Below are 16063 nucleotides of genomic sequence, written 5' to 3'. Positions count from 1 at the left end.
TAAAAATATTTATTGATAGGCTAAGATGTTAATAAAGAGTTGTACAAAATCTGACACCATTTTCTAGTGTTTTAATGCAAAATAAATTAACGGTCTAAAAATTCTGCCATCTATACTAGTGTTAGTCCCCCCCCCAAAAAAAACCCTAGAAATACAACATGATCACGAGATAAGTGAGGAAAAGAATTGTCATTCACACCCAATCTTCCCAGCTTCTCCCACCCCCCACCCCAAATCTCTAAACCATTGTGGGCTGTTAGGGGAAGAATATTTCTTTCAACTACCTTTGTCCTGATTTAATATGCAGCTGGACTGTTGTACTGTTTCAACAAAGAACTTTCCCAGGGTAAAAGAAATATTCACTTTTTTTCTAAAGGCAAATTAACAAGCTGTAGTTTAAAGCAATTGGAAGTGGCATTCGTGAATGATTTGGATTTTTTTAAAATGAAAAAACACAAATCAAGCCAATGATTGGCACAATTCTCTCTTCCACTCCCCACTACAGCTTCTTTTAAGTAAAACTTGTAGGCGCAGTCCTTCACATCTAGGTTAGAATCTGAATATAAGAACAATGAAAAAAAAAACCCGAACCCTCCCCAAGATGAACTTTTTTTGGATACAAAATATATATATAAAAATATATGCTAAACCTCTAAGGCAGATGAGAATTGACCACTTCCAGTTCAAAACAAAAAACAAGGAGACGCTGCACTTAAACTCAGGATTAAAATATCCATTCGATTTACAAATACTGTACTGCAGTACATTTAGGAAACTTTCAGAAATAAAAAGATGCAACACACACTGTTAGCTAAACACACACCCCCACACACACATAGCAGCAAACTTCAAGGAAAAAAAAGGTGGACTTCTGAATACTAATTTTATTTACTGGTAAACATAAAATGAACCAGCTCAGAACATCTGTCCACAACCGAATAAATGAAATTAAATTAAACGCACGATTCTTCTTTAGAGAAGACTCTGTCACAAACACACACACACATCACACACACTCTCTCTCTCTTTTCTCTCCGGCATGCCCCCCTGGGGATAAGAATGAAATTAAGAAAAAAATGAAGCAAGAAGGCAAAGCTGGTTTGTAAGGTGTTTCCAGGTTCACTTTGGAATCGAGATAGCTGGTTTGGAGAAAGGCACAGGCTCAAGGTTTGGAAACTGATTCCTGCCACAGTGGAAAGGAATCTCAATTTAGACAGGAGCTCTTCCAGCTGTCCCCCCGAGTATCAGGCGTCACCCTCGCTCACCCCCATCTCTTGGCTGTGGTATTTGTTAAATGCTTATTATGTGCTAAGTACTGTACTAAACACTGGGGTAGATACAAGTTAATCAGGTCTCACATGGGGCTGACAGTCTACGTACGAGGGTGAACAGGTATTGAATCATCATTTTGCAGAGGAAGGAACTGAGGCTCAGAGAAGTTAAGTGACTGGCCCAGTCACACAGCAAGTAAATGGCAGAGCTACGATTAGAAGTCAGGTCCTCTGACTCTCAGGTGAGAGACCTCTTTTCCCCAGTCTATTCCAAAGCAGAGAGACTGCCTTCCTTGAACTCAGAGCCAGAGTAACTGGGGATTACCTGATTGTCTCCCTCCAGCCACTGGAATGGGGACTCCAAACAGTTGACACCTCTCCCCCACCACTGAAAGCAGCAATGACCTTGAAGGGTTTTCCCCAGATTACCAATAATGATAACTATGGTATCTGTTAAGCCCTTACTACGTACCAACTAAGCGCTCGGGGTAAGTACAAGATCATCAGGTCCCACATGGGGCTCAGAGTCTTAGTAGGAGGGAGATACCAGGGATTGAGACCCCCCCATTTTGCAGGTGAGGGAACTGAGACAGTGATTCGCCCAAATTCACACAGCAAGTACGTGGCGGAGCCGGGATTAGAATCCAGGCCCTCGGCCTCCTGGACCCATGCTCTTTCCACTAGGCCACGCTGCTTCCCTCATTCCGCCAATCCCGAAAGGCACGTGGTTAGGTTTGGTTTGGAAATTACAAGGCCACCTCCAAAATTATTTGGTATGTGGCATGGGGGCCCCAGGAGGAAGAAGCCACAAGCTCATTCTTTTGGTAAAACCGGGGACGGGGAAGGATGGACGGGAGCAAAGTGACTCGTTGGAAACCCTTTTTTGGCATCCTGAGCCCCTGCGGTGCCGAGCTGGGAAGACCCTACCCCACCGTAGTATGGCTCCTCCTTCTCTCTCTGAGCTGGGAAATTTTTAGAGGGGCTGGGGATGGGGTAGGGGGGGAAACTAGTGGCAGCCCAAGGGACCACCTGGCTGGAAAGGAGAATTAGGAAGGCAGAGAGGGGAGTGAGAAGAACCTTCTCCTAATCTTGTCAGCTAACACATACCTCATACTTTCCTCTCCTCCTTCAGGAAACAAATCCCAGCCCCGGAAGGTACAGGTAAGGAATCCGTGCTGGAAGCAGGGGCATATGATTGAATGAGTGAATTGGGCACCCCAAAAGATCCTCCTTTAACCTCTATCAAGGTGGGAGATCCCCCCTGCCCCCCGACTAGTGTATTAATGCCCCTGGCCGCCTCACAGTAAGCGTGGAGGACGGCATGGGTCTGTGCCCCGGCTAACATCTGCACAACAGCTGGGAGTTGTGGTGTCATCACCCAAACACCCACTTCCAGGAAACACTTGGACCCATCTCCTCCGGGTGGCTAAGAGAAGGGGGCCGGTTCTCAGGGACCATCCGACGTAGGGCCCAGAGAACGGGGCGGGCCCAGGGGCCGATTCGTAGAATCCCTCTGCCCCTTGTCAGGAAGGTTTTTTGGGAGGAAAAGGCCACAGCTGTGAAGCCCCCCTAACTCTCCCAATTGACACAGGAGCCAACAGGAGGAAAGGAGCTAGTTCCTGACCGGGCAACCGCTCAATAGTATGAACTGAACGCCTCCTGTGAACAGATCACTGTACTAAGCACCTGGGAGAGTATGAGGGACCTTGGAGAGTATATGAGGTGGCGGAGCCTTCTCTGAGGCTGCCGGGGAGCTCCCACTGGCTCCTCTCGGCCCTGCCTGTTTGGTCTCCGGTGTGGGTAGTGCTTGGGGCCAGGAGGAAGGATGGCAGAGAGATGGTCCCAAGATGGCACTTTGACATTCCCGGGCCACAGTCCCCAACCTCGGGGTGGGGGGCAAACACGTCCCGGACCCTCCCTCTGTGGCTTCAGCAGCTGCTGAGGACGAGAAGCGTTTGAAAAACTCTCCCGGAAACAGAACCATCGCAAAGCAACGTAAGGGTTATCTCTGAGTGGCCTGACCCTTGGGTAGGTTTTCCCCATCCCGCCTTCCCAGAAACCTCGGCAGCGGGGTCAGAGACCGGCAGCACCATCGTATGGGTCCGTCGTGGGGACGGCCAAAGAGTTTGAGGCTTGGAGGTCCCCCGGGGGGACAGATCATGTTGTCATCTTTAAGTATCTTGTGGTCCCCGCAGTGTTTGAACAAGAGTTTCTCAGCCAGCTGGGCAGGAGGCAGAAGACAGGGTGCTGAGGTCAAATCCGCCCGTGCCCAGTCTTACCCTTTCTCCAGCAGGGCGCTTGGACGAGAGACTAGAAGACGAAAGGGGAAGGGGCGGCCGGGGGTGGGAAGGGGCGGCGGAGCCCCCCGCCCCGCCTTCAGCAATGTCTCAGGTTAAAGAAGCCGACGCTGGTAGGCGATTCCTTGACGGTGACGGTGATGAGGTTGGCGGTCACGTCCGTGACGAAGACGTGCTCGATCAGGCTGCGGGGAGGCTTCCAGTCCTGGCTGGTCTGGACAGAGACGGACAGGTTCGGGCCGGGGCCGGGGCCAGGGAAGGAGGCGGAGTCCCGATCCGAGTCTGAGGCGCTGCTCTCCGAGCCAGTGCTCGGCTCCGATGGGGCCGCCGGCTTCCGGCCTTCGGCACCCTCGTCCCTCTTGCCCCCGGGCGGGGCGGGACCCGTGCCCCGCGGCTTCTCGCCCTTGCCAGTGTCTGGGGGCGCCCCGGCCGCCGTGGTCCCGCCCTTGCCGGCCGAGAGGCCGGTGGTGTTGGCCGCCCGGCCGCCGGCCGCCCGGGGGAGGTCTCCGCCGCCCCCCGGTCCGTTCTTGACGCTCTGCAAGTTCAAGGCCTGCAGGTTCAGCTCCTGGTTGGAAGCTGGGGGCTGGGGGCCGGGGGAGCCGGGCGGGATCTTGCCCCCGTTGGACAGGCCTGCTGCTCCGCTCCCGCCAGCGGGCCCCCTGGCAGGCTTGGCACCCCCCCGGGCTCGGCTCGCCCCTCTGGCCTCTGGCTTTCAGATCGAGCCCCTTGCTCGCCGCAGCCTGGGCCTTAAGGGCCAGCCTGCTGGCCGCCTCCATCTGGCTCTGAGACATGCGGTTCATGTAGTGCACGATGGAGCTCTGCCAGCTGATGCCCCCCCGGTTGGGGCTCCCGGCCACCCCCTTCATCAGGCTGGCCAGATTTTCCGTGGTGGTGCCGCCGGGCCCACCAGGGCCCTCCTTGGTGTGGGCCTTGAGGGCCACCAGCCCGGCCACGGCGGGGGTGGTGAGAGGGGGCGGGAGCTTGCCTGCCACCTTTCCCCCAGCCCCCAGCTCTTTGCGCCCGCTTTTCAGGACTTTCGCCAGGCTCACGGGCCTCCGGGCCACCTTCTGCTCCGGGGGCAGGGGCTTCCGACCCCGCTTCTGACGCAAGGCGTCCTTCGACTCTGGCTTGGCCACCAGGATCTGGGCCTTCTTCTGGGGCACCGGGTGGGTCTCCCGGCCCCGGGGGCTCCTCTTGGCCTCTAAGTCGCTGTCATCCTCTTCGTCGGAGGAGGAGGAAGAGGAGGACGTGGAGGACGATGAGGAGCTACTGGATTTGGATTTGGATTCTTCCGGCTCCTACGGCAGAAAGCGGGAAGGGGGTACTGGTTCAGTTTTCAGCAGCATCCCAAGGTTTCGGGGGTTCTTTCCATCAATCAATCGATCAGGGGTATTTATTGAGCACTTACTGTGTGCAGAGCACTGGAATGAGTGCTTGGGAAAGGGTAATACGGCAAGAGTTGGTAGACAAAATTCCCTGCCCATAAGGAGCTCAAGGGCTCTCTCCACCAGGAATTTCCTCCATTGTTTTTTTTTTAAATGTTGTTTAAGTGCTTACTCTGTGCCAGGCACTGTAGTAAGCGCTGGGGTAGATACATGCAAATCGGGTTGGACACAGTCCATGTTCCACATGGGACTCACAGTCTTAATCTCCACTTTACAGACAAGTTCACTGAGTTCCAGAGAAGTGAACTGACTTGCCCATCTTCACACAGCAGGTAAGTGGCACAGCCGGGATCGGTCCAGGCCTGTTCTTGTATCTACTAGGCGAGAATCCTTCACTAGCCTTTTCTTTGGCTCCCCAGGCCCTCACGGAATCTTCCAAATCCTGTTCTTGCTATTCTCATTGGGCCTTCCCAGTCCTCAAACTGGCTCATCTGTCCCTTGCCTCAATGCCCCAATAGGATGCCTGTGACCAGTGGACTCAATCACAAAAAGCCTAAAATTCTGTTCCTCTAGCCACAGCATCCTATTGATTTTTCTCTACTCTTGGGAGAGTCAGGGTTTCAATCCCAGCTTCTATCACTGTGGTGTGACCTTGGGCAAGTCACTTCACTTCTCTAGACCTCAGTTCCCTCGGCTGTAAAATGGGGACCCAATTCCTGCTCTCCCTCCTACTCCGACAGTGTGGGATGGGGAGGTGGGGGGGGGCGTCTGTGTCCACCCTGATTATCTTGTACCAACCCCAGCGCTTAGTACAGTGCTTGGCAACAAATGCCACTATTATTATTAGAGACGTTAACGGGGGGATGGAGAGGTCACGTGAAAAGTCATGGCAGGGAGATTAGTGTTTATTTGTGGGTAGGGAATACGTCTAGGGCTTTCCCAGACGCTTAATACGGTGCACAATACTTTTATAAGTATTAGCACATTTTTTTATAAATGCTGGATAAATACCCTTACTACTTTTCCTACTTGGGGGACGGGAAAGGGCAGGGAGAGGACATTTTACAGGCTGCAAGCGCCCCCCTCTGGTTGTTTACTGAAGTCCCAGCAGAAAGCAGCACAACTTTCCCACCACACACGGCTCTACCCATGTTTTCCCCGCGTCACGCGTGTTTTCACTCCATGCGTCATTAGGGAACCGGAGAAGCACGCCCCACCACCACCCGATCCCATTTGGATCTGGCTGCCAAGCGTCGGTTTTCCGAAGCCCCGGGGGGGAGCGGGAGGAGACATACCTTGATGTTGGAACGCCGGCCGCAGCCTGCCAGCACCACGTGCTTCCTCGGTCTTCCCCGGGGTCGCTTACCCCTCTTACGGCTCTGCGCCTCCTTCTCGTGCTCCCTAAAAAAATGTGAGGGTCCGAGATGGGGCCGGCCTCATTAGTAAGTCCCCCCAACTCACCATCCAGTGGCCATTCTGCTCCCCTCCTCAGATCCCTCCAGGGCATCAGAGGAAACTCCCCCAGACTCAATTCCCAACCACTTTACAGTGTGGTCTAGTATATAGAGCGAGGGCTAGGGAGTCAGATGGACCTGGGTTCTAATCCCTGCTCCTCTACTTGTCTGCTGTGTGATCTTGGGCAAGTCACTTCACTTCCCTGGGCCTCAGTTACCTCATCTGTAACAAGAGGATTCAATAATAATAATAATAATGATAATAATAATAATGGTATTTGTTAACCGCTTATTATGTGTAAAGCACTGTTCTAAGCGCTGGGGGAGGGTACAAGGTGATCAGGTTATCCCATGTGGGGCTCACGGTCTCAATCCCCATTTTACAGATGAGGTAACTGAGGCCCAGAGAAGTGAAGTGACTTGCCCAAAGTCACACTGCTGACAAGTGGCGGAGTCGGGATTAGAACACATGACCTCTGACTCCCAAGCCCGTGCTCTTTCCACTGAGCCTCGCTGCTTCTCCAGTCCCTGTTCTCCCTCCTACCTAGATTGTGAGCCCTGTGTGGAACAGAAACTGTCTGACCTGACTATCCCATATCTTCCCCAGCGCTTAGGACAGTGCTGGACATATAGTAAGTGCTTTACCAATACAACAATAATTATTATTAAATGATTATTAACAACCTCAGCAATTGATGTTCTATTCTAATTAATTAATTAATGAGAAGCAGCGTGGCTCAGTGGAAAGAGCATGGGCTTTGGAGACAGAGGTCAGGGGTTCAAATTCCGGCTCCGCCACTTGTCAGCTGTGTGACTTTGGGCAAGTTACTTCACTTCTCTGGGCCTCAGTTACCTCATCTGTAAAATGGGAATTAAGCGCTTAGTACAGTGCTCTGCACACAGTAAGCGCTCAATAAATACGATTGATGATGGGAATGAAGACTGTGAACCCCCCCGTGGGACAACCTGATCACCCTGTAACCTCCCCAGCGCTTAGAACACTGCTTTGCACATAGTAACCACTTAATAAATGCCATCATTATTATTAATATTGTTTACTATGTGCTATAATTCTGGCAAAGATAACCAGATCAGATACATTTATACAGACATATGTATTAAATAGTACTTGTTAAGCTCTTACTATGTGCCAAGTACTGTTCTAAGCACTAGGGTAGTTACAAGTTAATCAGGTCAGACACAGTCCCCCCCCACATGGGGCTCACAGTCTTAACCCCTGTTTTCCACATGAGGTAACTGGGGTCCAGAGAAGGGAAGTGACTTGCCTGAAGTCACACAGTAGACAAGAGGCAGAGGCGGGATTAGAACCCAGGTCCTTCTGACGCCCGGGATCTAGCCATTAGGTTGCATTGCTTCTCAGGGGTTAGGGAACATTCTTCCCACAAAAAGGCTGCTCCAACGACTGCGTTCATGGCCTTGGTCTATGCTTTCCAGTCTCCCCTCCAATCTGCTTGCATCGTGTCCCTGAGCTTTTGCAACTTTGTATTGAATGCAAGGGACTAAGCAACGGGGGGGGCAGGGTTATGTTCTGTTAGAGGTGGATTTAACAGTAACAGTAGAATTTGCTGTTCCCTTAATTTCTCTGTTCCTCTAATTTGCTTCGCTCCTCTAGTGCCAACCTTCTCACTGTAACTCCATCTCCTCTATCTCGCCACCGACTTCTCGCCCACGTCCTAACTCTGGCCTGGAATGCCCTCCCTCCTCAAATCTGACAGGCGATTTCTCTCCCCCACTTCAAAGCCTTATTAATAGAAATAATGGCATTTGTTAAGCGCTTACTATGTGCAAAGCACCGTTCTAAGCGCTGGGGGGATACAAGGTGATCAGGTTGTCCCGCGCGGGGCTCACAGTCATCATCCCCATTTTACAGATGAGGTAACTGAGGCTCCGAGAAGTTAAGTGACTTGCCCAAGGTCACACAGCAGACATGTGGCGGAGCCGGGATTCGAACCCACGACCTCTGACTCCAAAGCCCGTGCTCTTTCCACTGAGCCACGCTGTCACATCTCCTCCAAGAGTCCTTCCCCTGACTAAGCCCTCCTTTCCTCTTCTCCCACTCCCTTCTGCATCACCCTGACTTGCTCCCTTTATTCATCCTGCTCCCAGCCCCACAGCACCAATGTACATATCCCTAATTCAATTATTTATATTAATATCTGTCTCCCCTTCTAGACTGTAAGCTCGTTGTGGGCAGGGAATGTGTCTGTTATATTGTACTGTCCCAAGCACTCAGGACAGCCACTTGTCTGCTGTCTGCCCTTGGGTAAATCACTTCACTTCTCCAGGCCTCAGTTACCTCAGCTATAAAATGGGGATTAACCATATTCATTGAGTGCTTATTATGTGCAGATCTCTGCACTAGGTGCTTGGGAAAGTACAATACAAGGGCTGTGAGCCCCATGTGGGGCTGAAGTGTGTCCAATCTGATTCACTTGTATCTACCCCTAGTGCTTAGCACAGTGCCTGGCACATAGTAAGCGCTTAACAAATACCGTAAAAACAAAACAACAAAAAAACCACCCACAACTACTGCCTTGCAGCAGGAATGCCTTTGTCATGGGGCAGCTCCCTTTGGGAGGGGGAAATCTATCAATCAATCAGTGGGATTTATTGAAATCCACAGTCCCTGACCTTTTCTCTTTCCATTTCCCTAGTGAAGATGACAATTTCCTCCCCCAGACCACTCCCACAGTGTCTTTAGACAACTCTGGCTTTTCCTACTCCTACTTCTTTTTTTTAAAGGTATTTGTTAAAGGCTCACTATATGCCAGGCACTGTACTAAGTGCTGACGTAGATACAAATGACTAAGGTTGGACAGAATCTATGTCCCACGTGGGATGTGTCATTTAATGTGACATTTAAATGTCATTTTATAGATAAGGTAACTGAGGCAGAGAGAAGTTAAGTGACTCGCCCAAGGTCACCCAGCAGACAAGTGGCAGAGCCAGTCAGAAGGACCTGGGTTCTAATCCTGGATCCGCCATATGTCTGGTGTGTGATCTTGGGCAAATCACTTCACTTCTCTGCTTAGTACAGGGGTTGGCACACAGTAAGCCCTTCACAAATACCACAGTTATTATTCCAGGGGAAGATTTCCCCCCGAACCTCACTTTCTACCTGAAAACAGAAACTGTTGCTAGCACCACTTAGATAAACAGAAGAGGCAAAGGAGGGATTGTACCTCTAGGAGCCTTAATCGTTATTTTTTAAAAAATGGTATTGAGTGCTTATTATGTGCCAGACACTGTATTAAACCCTGGGGTAGATACAAGCTAATCAAGTTGGACAGCCCCTGTCTCCCATAGGACTCAAAGTCTTAATCCCCATTTTACAGATGAGGGAACTGGGGCACAGAAAAGTTTAAGTGACAGGCTGTAACCTAAAATAAATTGGGGAATCCAGTTTCCTGTAGGTTGCTTATCTGCGGAGGAACTCTGAGGGCTAAGGGGGGTAGGGAGGATGAATTAAAAGCCAAAGGGGTCCCCATCGCCTGTAATTTATTTCAGGGTCCATTTCCCCAGTTCCTTGAGGGCAGGCATCCCTACTGTCCTCTCCCAAGCACTTCCTACAATGCTGTTTGGACTGAAAGCTCCAGGATGGCAGGGATGGTATCTACTACCTCTATTGTCTTCTCTCAAAAGCTTAATACAGTGCTCTGCAACACAGTAGGCTGTAAACTCCTCAAGGGCAGGAATCCTGTTTACTAACTCTGTTGTCCTCTCCCAGGAGCCATTCATTTATTCAGTAGTATTTGCTGAGCGCATACTGTGTACAGAGCATTGTACTAAGCGCTTGGGAGAGTAGACAATCAACAGACACATTCCCTGCCCACGATGAGCTTACACTGGGGGGGCTCTGCACAAATGCTACTGTTTGTTGTTGTACTGTACTTTCCCAAGCGTTTAGCACTGTGCTCTGCACACAGTAAGCTCCTGACTGTAGGAATGAATGACTGACATTGCCAAGCTGGGTAAAACATTCCTCCCTCTCACCTCCCTCAGCTCTCCAACTCAATCTCAACCCCTTAACGGGGGGGGAAAAAAAAACTAGTACCCCAACCAGGAGTCCAAGCCAAAAAGTGACCCCACCAAACAAAAAAAGCATTAGCTTGCTCACTTCTTCTGGAAGGCGAGGAGCAGTCTGGGATCCAGAATATTTTCTTCAGGCTCCCAGCTGTTGTGTCTGGAGAAATAAAGCACAAGGGCGGACTGAAATCCATCCCCCAGGCGGGGAAGAATGTGGGAAAACCAAATGAGCAAGTGAGGGCCGAGCAACTGGCAAGAGGCCGAAGGTCCCACGCGGGGCCGCACCTCCAGACCTCACCATTTTGGGGGTCCGGAGTGCACCAAATGGGAAAGATACAGAGGATACAGCTCCTTCTCACAAAAAGGCAAGTTCATCCCCATCTTCCTGCCATCCAGCAGGCTCCAACTTGGACCTCCTGTGTGTGTATGTGTGTAGTCTCACAGCGATCTAGCAGGCTCCAACTTGGATTTCGTGTGGGTGTGTTTGTGTGTGGATGTGTGCGTTCTCACTGCGATCTAGGATGCTCCAACTTGGATCTCGTGTGTGTGGTGTGCGTAGGTGTGTGTATTCTCTCAGCGATCCAGCACACTACAAGTTGGTTCTCGTGTGTATGTGTACTTTCTCAGGGATCCAGCGGGCTCTGGTATGGACCTCATGTGTGCGTGTGTATTTGCCCGGAGATCCAGTGGGTTCCAACTTAGGGTGTGTGTCTGTGTATCCCAGGTATCCAGCAGGCTCCAGTTTGAACCTCATGTGTGCATGTGTGTGTTTATCCCAGTGATCCAACAGGCTCTAGTTTGGAACTTGTGTGTGTGTATGTGTGTGTTTATCCCAGTGATCCAGCAGGCTCCAGTTTGGACCTCGTGTATGTGTGTGTTTATCCCAGTGATCCAGCAGGCTCCAGTTTGGACCTCGTGTGTGTTTGTGTGTTGTCTTCTCCCAGCGATTCCAGCAGGTTCCAATTTGGAGAGTGTGTGTGTGTTTATCCCAGTGATCCAACAGGCTCTAGTTTGGACCTCGTGTGTGTGTTTGTGTGTTGTCTTCTCCCAGCGATTCCAGCAGGTTCCAATTTGGAGAGTGTGTGTGTGTGTGTTTATCCCAGTGATCCAACAGGCTCTAGTTTGGAGAGAGGGAGAGAGGGAGAGAGAGAGAGAGAGAGAGAGAGAGAGAGAGAGAGAGAGAGAGAGAGAGAGAGAGGGAGAGAGAGAGAGAGAGAGAGAGAGAGAGAGAGTGTGTGTGTGTGTGTGTGTGTGTTTATCCCAGTGATCCAGCAGGCTCCAGTTTGGACCTCGTGTGTGTTTGTGTGTGTCTTCTCCCAGCGATTCCAGCAGGTTCCAATTTGGAGAGTGTGTGTGTGTGTTTTCCCAGAGATTCCCCAGCGCTTAGAACAGTGCTTTGCACATAGTAAGCGCTTTATAAATGCCACCATCATTATTAGTAGTAGTATTTAGTAGGCTTCAGTTTGGACCCTGTATTTGTGTGTGTACTGGGGGGCTTGAGGTGGAGAGGGTGCGCAGAGATTTCTGTCCGAGGGGGCAGAAATCAAAGAAGGGAAAACCCAAGGAGGAGGAGGAGGAGGAGGGAGAAGTTAAATCGGTCTTGCAGAGCAGCTGGCAGGAGTAAACAGAAAGGGGGTCTCCCCTCCGCGCCTGCCGAATCCCTTCCCTCCTTTTTCCGTTACAAAAAAAACACCCGCAGAAATCAAGCGGGAGCTCAGGTTACAGCGGGGAGGGGTGGGGGGAAAAACAGGGGCTCACGGACGGAGGCCGGGGATTTTTTTTTTGGAGGGAGGTCGCTTTCCCATTCCCACTCCCCCCTCCTCCGGCTTCCCTCCAAATTCCCCGGGGGAGGAGTGTGCGAGTGCGTGTGTGCATAAAGGGGGGCGGCTGCAACACATGGGGAGGAGGGAGTCGGTGTCCTGGGAATAAACCTCCAGCCCAACGCGGGCCATCATCATCAATCGTATTTATTGAGCGCTTCCTGTGTGCGGAGCACTGTACTAAGCGCTTGGGAAGTCCAAATTGGCAACATCTAGAGCCAGTCCCTACCCAACGGCGGGTTCACAGTCTAAGAGGGGGAGACAGAACCAAACATACTAACAAAATAAAATAAATAGAATAGATATGTACAAGTAAAATAAATATTTACAAACATATATACAGGGCCAAACTCCGCGGCCCGCGTATTTGTAAAGTGGGAGCCCCTTCTAGCCTGTGAGCCCGTTGGTGGGTAGGGCCCACCTCTATCTGTGGCCGAGTTGGGACTTCCCAAGCGCCTACTACAGTGCTCTGCACACAGTAAGCGCTCAATCCCCTCGCATTTATTGAACGCTTGGGCCCGCCTCTATCTGTTGCCGACTTCCCAGGCGCCTACTACAGTGCTCTGCACACAGTAAGCGCTCAATCCCCTCGCATTTATTGAGCGCTTGGCCCGCCTCTATCTGTTGCCGACTTCCCAGGCGCCTACTACAGTGCTCTGCACACAGTAAGCGCTCAATCCCCTCGCATTTATTGAGCGCTTGGGCCCGCCTCTATCTGCTGCCGACTTCCCAGGCGCCTACTACAGTGCTCTGCACACAGTAAGCGCTCAATCCCCTCGGATTTATTGAGCGCTTGGGCCCGCCTCTATCTCCTGCCGACTTCCCAGGCGCCTACTACAGTGCTCTGCACATAGTAAGCGCTCAATCCCCTTGCATTTATTGAGCAGTTGGGCCCGCCTCTATCAGTTGCCGACTTCCCAGGCGCCTACTACAGTGCTCTGCACATAGTAAGCGCTCAATCCACTCGCATTTATTGAGCGCTTGGGCCCGCCTCTATCTGTTGCCGACTTCCCAGGCGCCTACTACAGTGCTCTGCACATAGTAAGCGCTCAATCCCCTCGCATTTATTGAGCGCTTGGGCCCGCCTCTATCAGTTGCCGACTTCCCAGGCGCCTACTACAGTGCTCTGCACATAGTAAGCGCTCAATCCCCTCGCATTTATTGAGCAGTTGGGCCCGCCTCTATCTGTTGCCGACTTCCCAGGCGCCCACTACAGTGCTCTGCACACAGTAAGCGCTCAATTCCCTCGCATTTATTGAGCAGTTGGGCCCGCCTCTATCTGTTGCCGACTTCCCAGGCGCCTACTACAGTGCTCTGCACATAGTAAGCGCTCAATCCACTCGCATTTATTGAGCAGTTGGGCCCGCCTCTATCTGTTGCCGACTTCCCAGGCGCCTACTACAGTGCTCTGCACATAGTAAGCGCTCAATCCACTCGCATTTATTGAGCAGTTGGGCCCGCCTCTATCAGTTGCCGACTTCCCAGGCGCCTACTACAGTGCACTGCACACAGTAAGCGCTCAATCCCCTCGCATTTATTGAGCGCTTGGGCCCGCCTCTATCTGCTGCCGACTTCCCAGGCGCCTACTACAGTGCTCTGCACACAGTAAGCGCTCAATCCCCTCGCATTTATTGAGCGCTTGGGCCCGCCTTTATCTCTTGCCGACTTCCCAGGCGCCTACTACAGTGCTCTGCACACAGTAAGCGCTCAATCCCCTCGCATTTATTGAGCAGTTGGGCCTGCCTCTATCAGTTGCCGACTTCCCAGGCGCCTACTACAGTGCTCTGCACACAGTAAGCGCTCAATCCCCTCGCATTTATTGAGCAGTTGGGCCCGCCTCTATCAGTTGCCGACTTCCCAGGCGCCTACTACAGTGCTCTGCACATAGTAAGCGCTCAATCCCCTCGCATTTATCGAGCAGTTGGGCCCGCCTCTATCTGCTGCCGACTTCCCAGGCGCCTACTACAGTGCTCTGCACATAGTAAGCGCTCAATCCCCTCGCATTTATCGAGCAGTTGGGCCCGCCTCTATCTGTTGCCGACTTCCCAGGCGCCTACTACAGTGCTCAGCACATAGTAAGCGCTCAATCCCCTCGCATTTATTGAGCGCTTGGGCCCGCCTCTATCAGTTGCCGACTTCCCAGGCGCCTACTACAGTGCTCTGCACATAGTAAGCGCTCAATCCCCTCGCATTTATCGAGCAGTTGGGCCCGCCTCTATCTGCTGCCGACTTCCCAGGCGCCTACTACAGTGCTCTGCACATAGTAAGCGCTCAATTCCCTCGCATTTATTGAGCAGTTGGGCCCGCCTCTATCAGTTGCCGACTTCCCAGGCGCCTACTACAGTGCTCTGCACAGAGTAAGCGCTCAATTCACTCTCCATTCATTCAACCGCATTTGCCGAGCGCTTGGCTCAAGTTGGCTCAACAAATACGACTGAATGAAGAAACAAAAGACACCACCCCGGCCCCCGGGACCTCCCTGCGGAGAGCGGGAAGCCCCCTCCCCCCCCCCAAAATAACCCAACCCCAACACAGACCCCCCCCCAAAAAAAAACCCAACTTCTCATCCCTCCCCTAATTGGGGGGGGGATGCATTGTTCGCCCACTCACTTGGAGGACCATCCTCGCCACTTGACCAGGTACTCCAGCTTGCCCTGCGGAGGAGAGAAAAGCGGGGGGCTGAGCGGGGAGGGAAAAATTGGGGGGCTGGGGGGGGGAAAGGGGGGGTCTGCAAGCTCGCACCTTGCGGAGCCTTTTGCTGAGGATGCACTCGGCGGCGAAGACCTGCTCCCCGACGCTGCTCAGCTCCTCCATCCCGCCGCCGGGCGCCAGGGCGCACACAAAAAGGGGAGCCCCCGGGGACGCGCGCCGCGCGCGCGCGCCCCGCCCCCCCCGCGCGCGCCCCCGGCCTCTCCCGCCTCCCCGGCGCGCGCCGCCCGGCACACAAAGCGCCGCCCCGCTCCGGAGGGGGGCGCGCGCGCCTGCGCAGAGGGCCACGCCCCCCTCCCGCGGGGCTGGGGCGGGGCACCGGCGCGCGCACCTCCCTCCCGTGGCCACGCCCACCCGGGGGCCCCCTCCAAATTCCGGGCCGGCCAATGGGAGCGCAGCGCCCGCGCGGGAGCCGGCAGGGGGAGGGGGCCGGGGCCGCGGCCGCCATTGTTCGCCGGAGGCTTAGCCTTCATTCACTCACTCACTCATCCATTCATTCACTCATCCATTCATTCACTCATTCATTCACTCATTCTCACTCACTCATTCACTCACTCATTCACTCACTCATTCACTCAGACATTCTCACCCATTCACTTATTCACTCATTCACTCATTCTCTCACTCATTAATTCACTCACATTCACTCACCCACTCATTCACTCACTCACTCACCTATTCACTCACTCATTCACTCATTCTCTCATTCACTCACACATTCACTCACCCACTCATTCACTCTCTCACTCATTCACTCACTCACTCATTCACTCACTCACTCATTCTCTCACTCACTCACTCATTCACTTATTCACTCATTCACCAATTCATTCACTCATTCTCTCACTCACTCATTCCTCACACATACACTCACCCACTCATTCACTCACTCACTCACTTATTCACTCATTCACTCACCCACTCATTCATTCACTCATTCACTCACTCACTCATTCTCTCACTCATTCTCTCACTCACTTATTCACTCATTCACCAATTCATTCACTCATTCACTCATTCTCTCACTCACTCATTCACTCACACATTCACTCACCCACTCATTCACTCACTCACTCACTT

The 16063-nt window shown here is 52.3% G+C and overlaps 1 protein-coding gene across 1 annotated transcript; it reads right to left on the bottom strand.

Moving 5' to 3' along the window:
* Positions 1-1927: 1927 nt before the first annotated feature.
* On the bottom strand, positions 1928-15128 carry CBX2 (chromobox 2). Its single transcript, XM_038742051.1, is given in 6 exon segments — positions 1928-4247; positions 4249-4866; positions 6249-6354; positions 10546-10611; positions 14885-14928; positions 15017-15128. Coding segments are annotated over 6 exon segments (1506 nt in total). The 5' UTR covers positions 15089-15128; the 3' UTR covers positions 1928-3647.
* Between the last annotated feature and the right edge of the window lie 935 nt (positions 15129-16063).

This window comes from Tachyglossus aculeatus, unplaced genomic scaffold (assembly GCF_015852505.1).
Source record: "Tachyglossus aculeatus isolate mTacAcu1 unplaced genomic scaffold, mTacAcu1.pri SUPER_34, whole genome shotgun sequence".
In the NCBI taxonomy this organism is placed as follows: Eukaryota; Metazoa; Chordata; class Mammalia; order Monotremata; family Tachyglossidae; genus Tachyglossus; species Tachyglossus aculeatus.
Note: the sequence above shows the minus strand (reverse complement) of the source record. Positions and strands in the feature narration are given on the sequence as shown.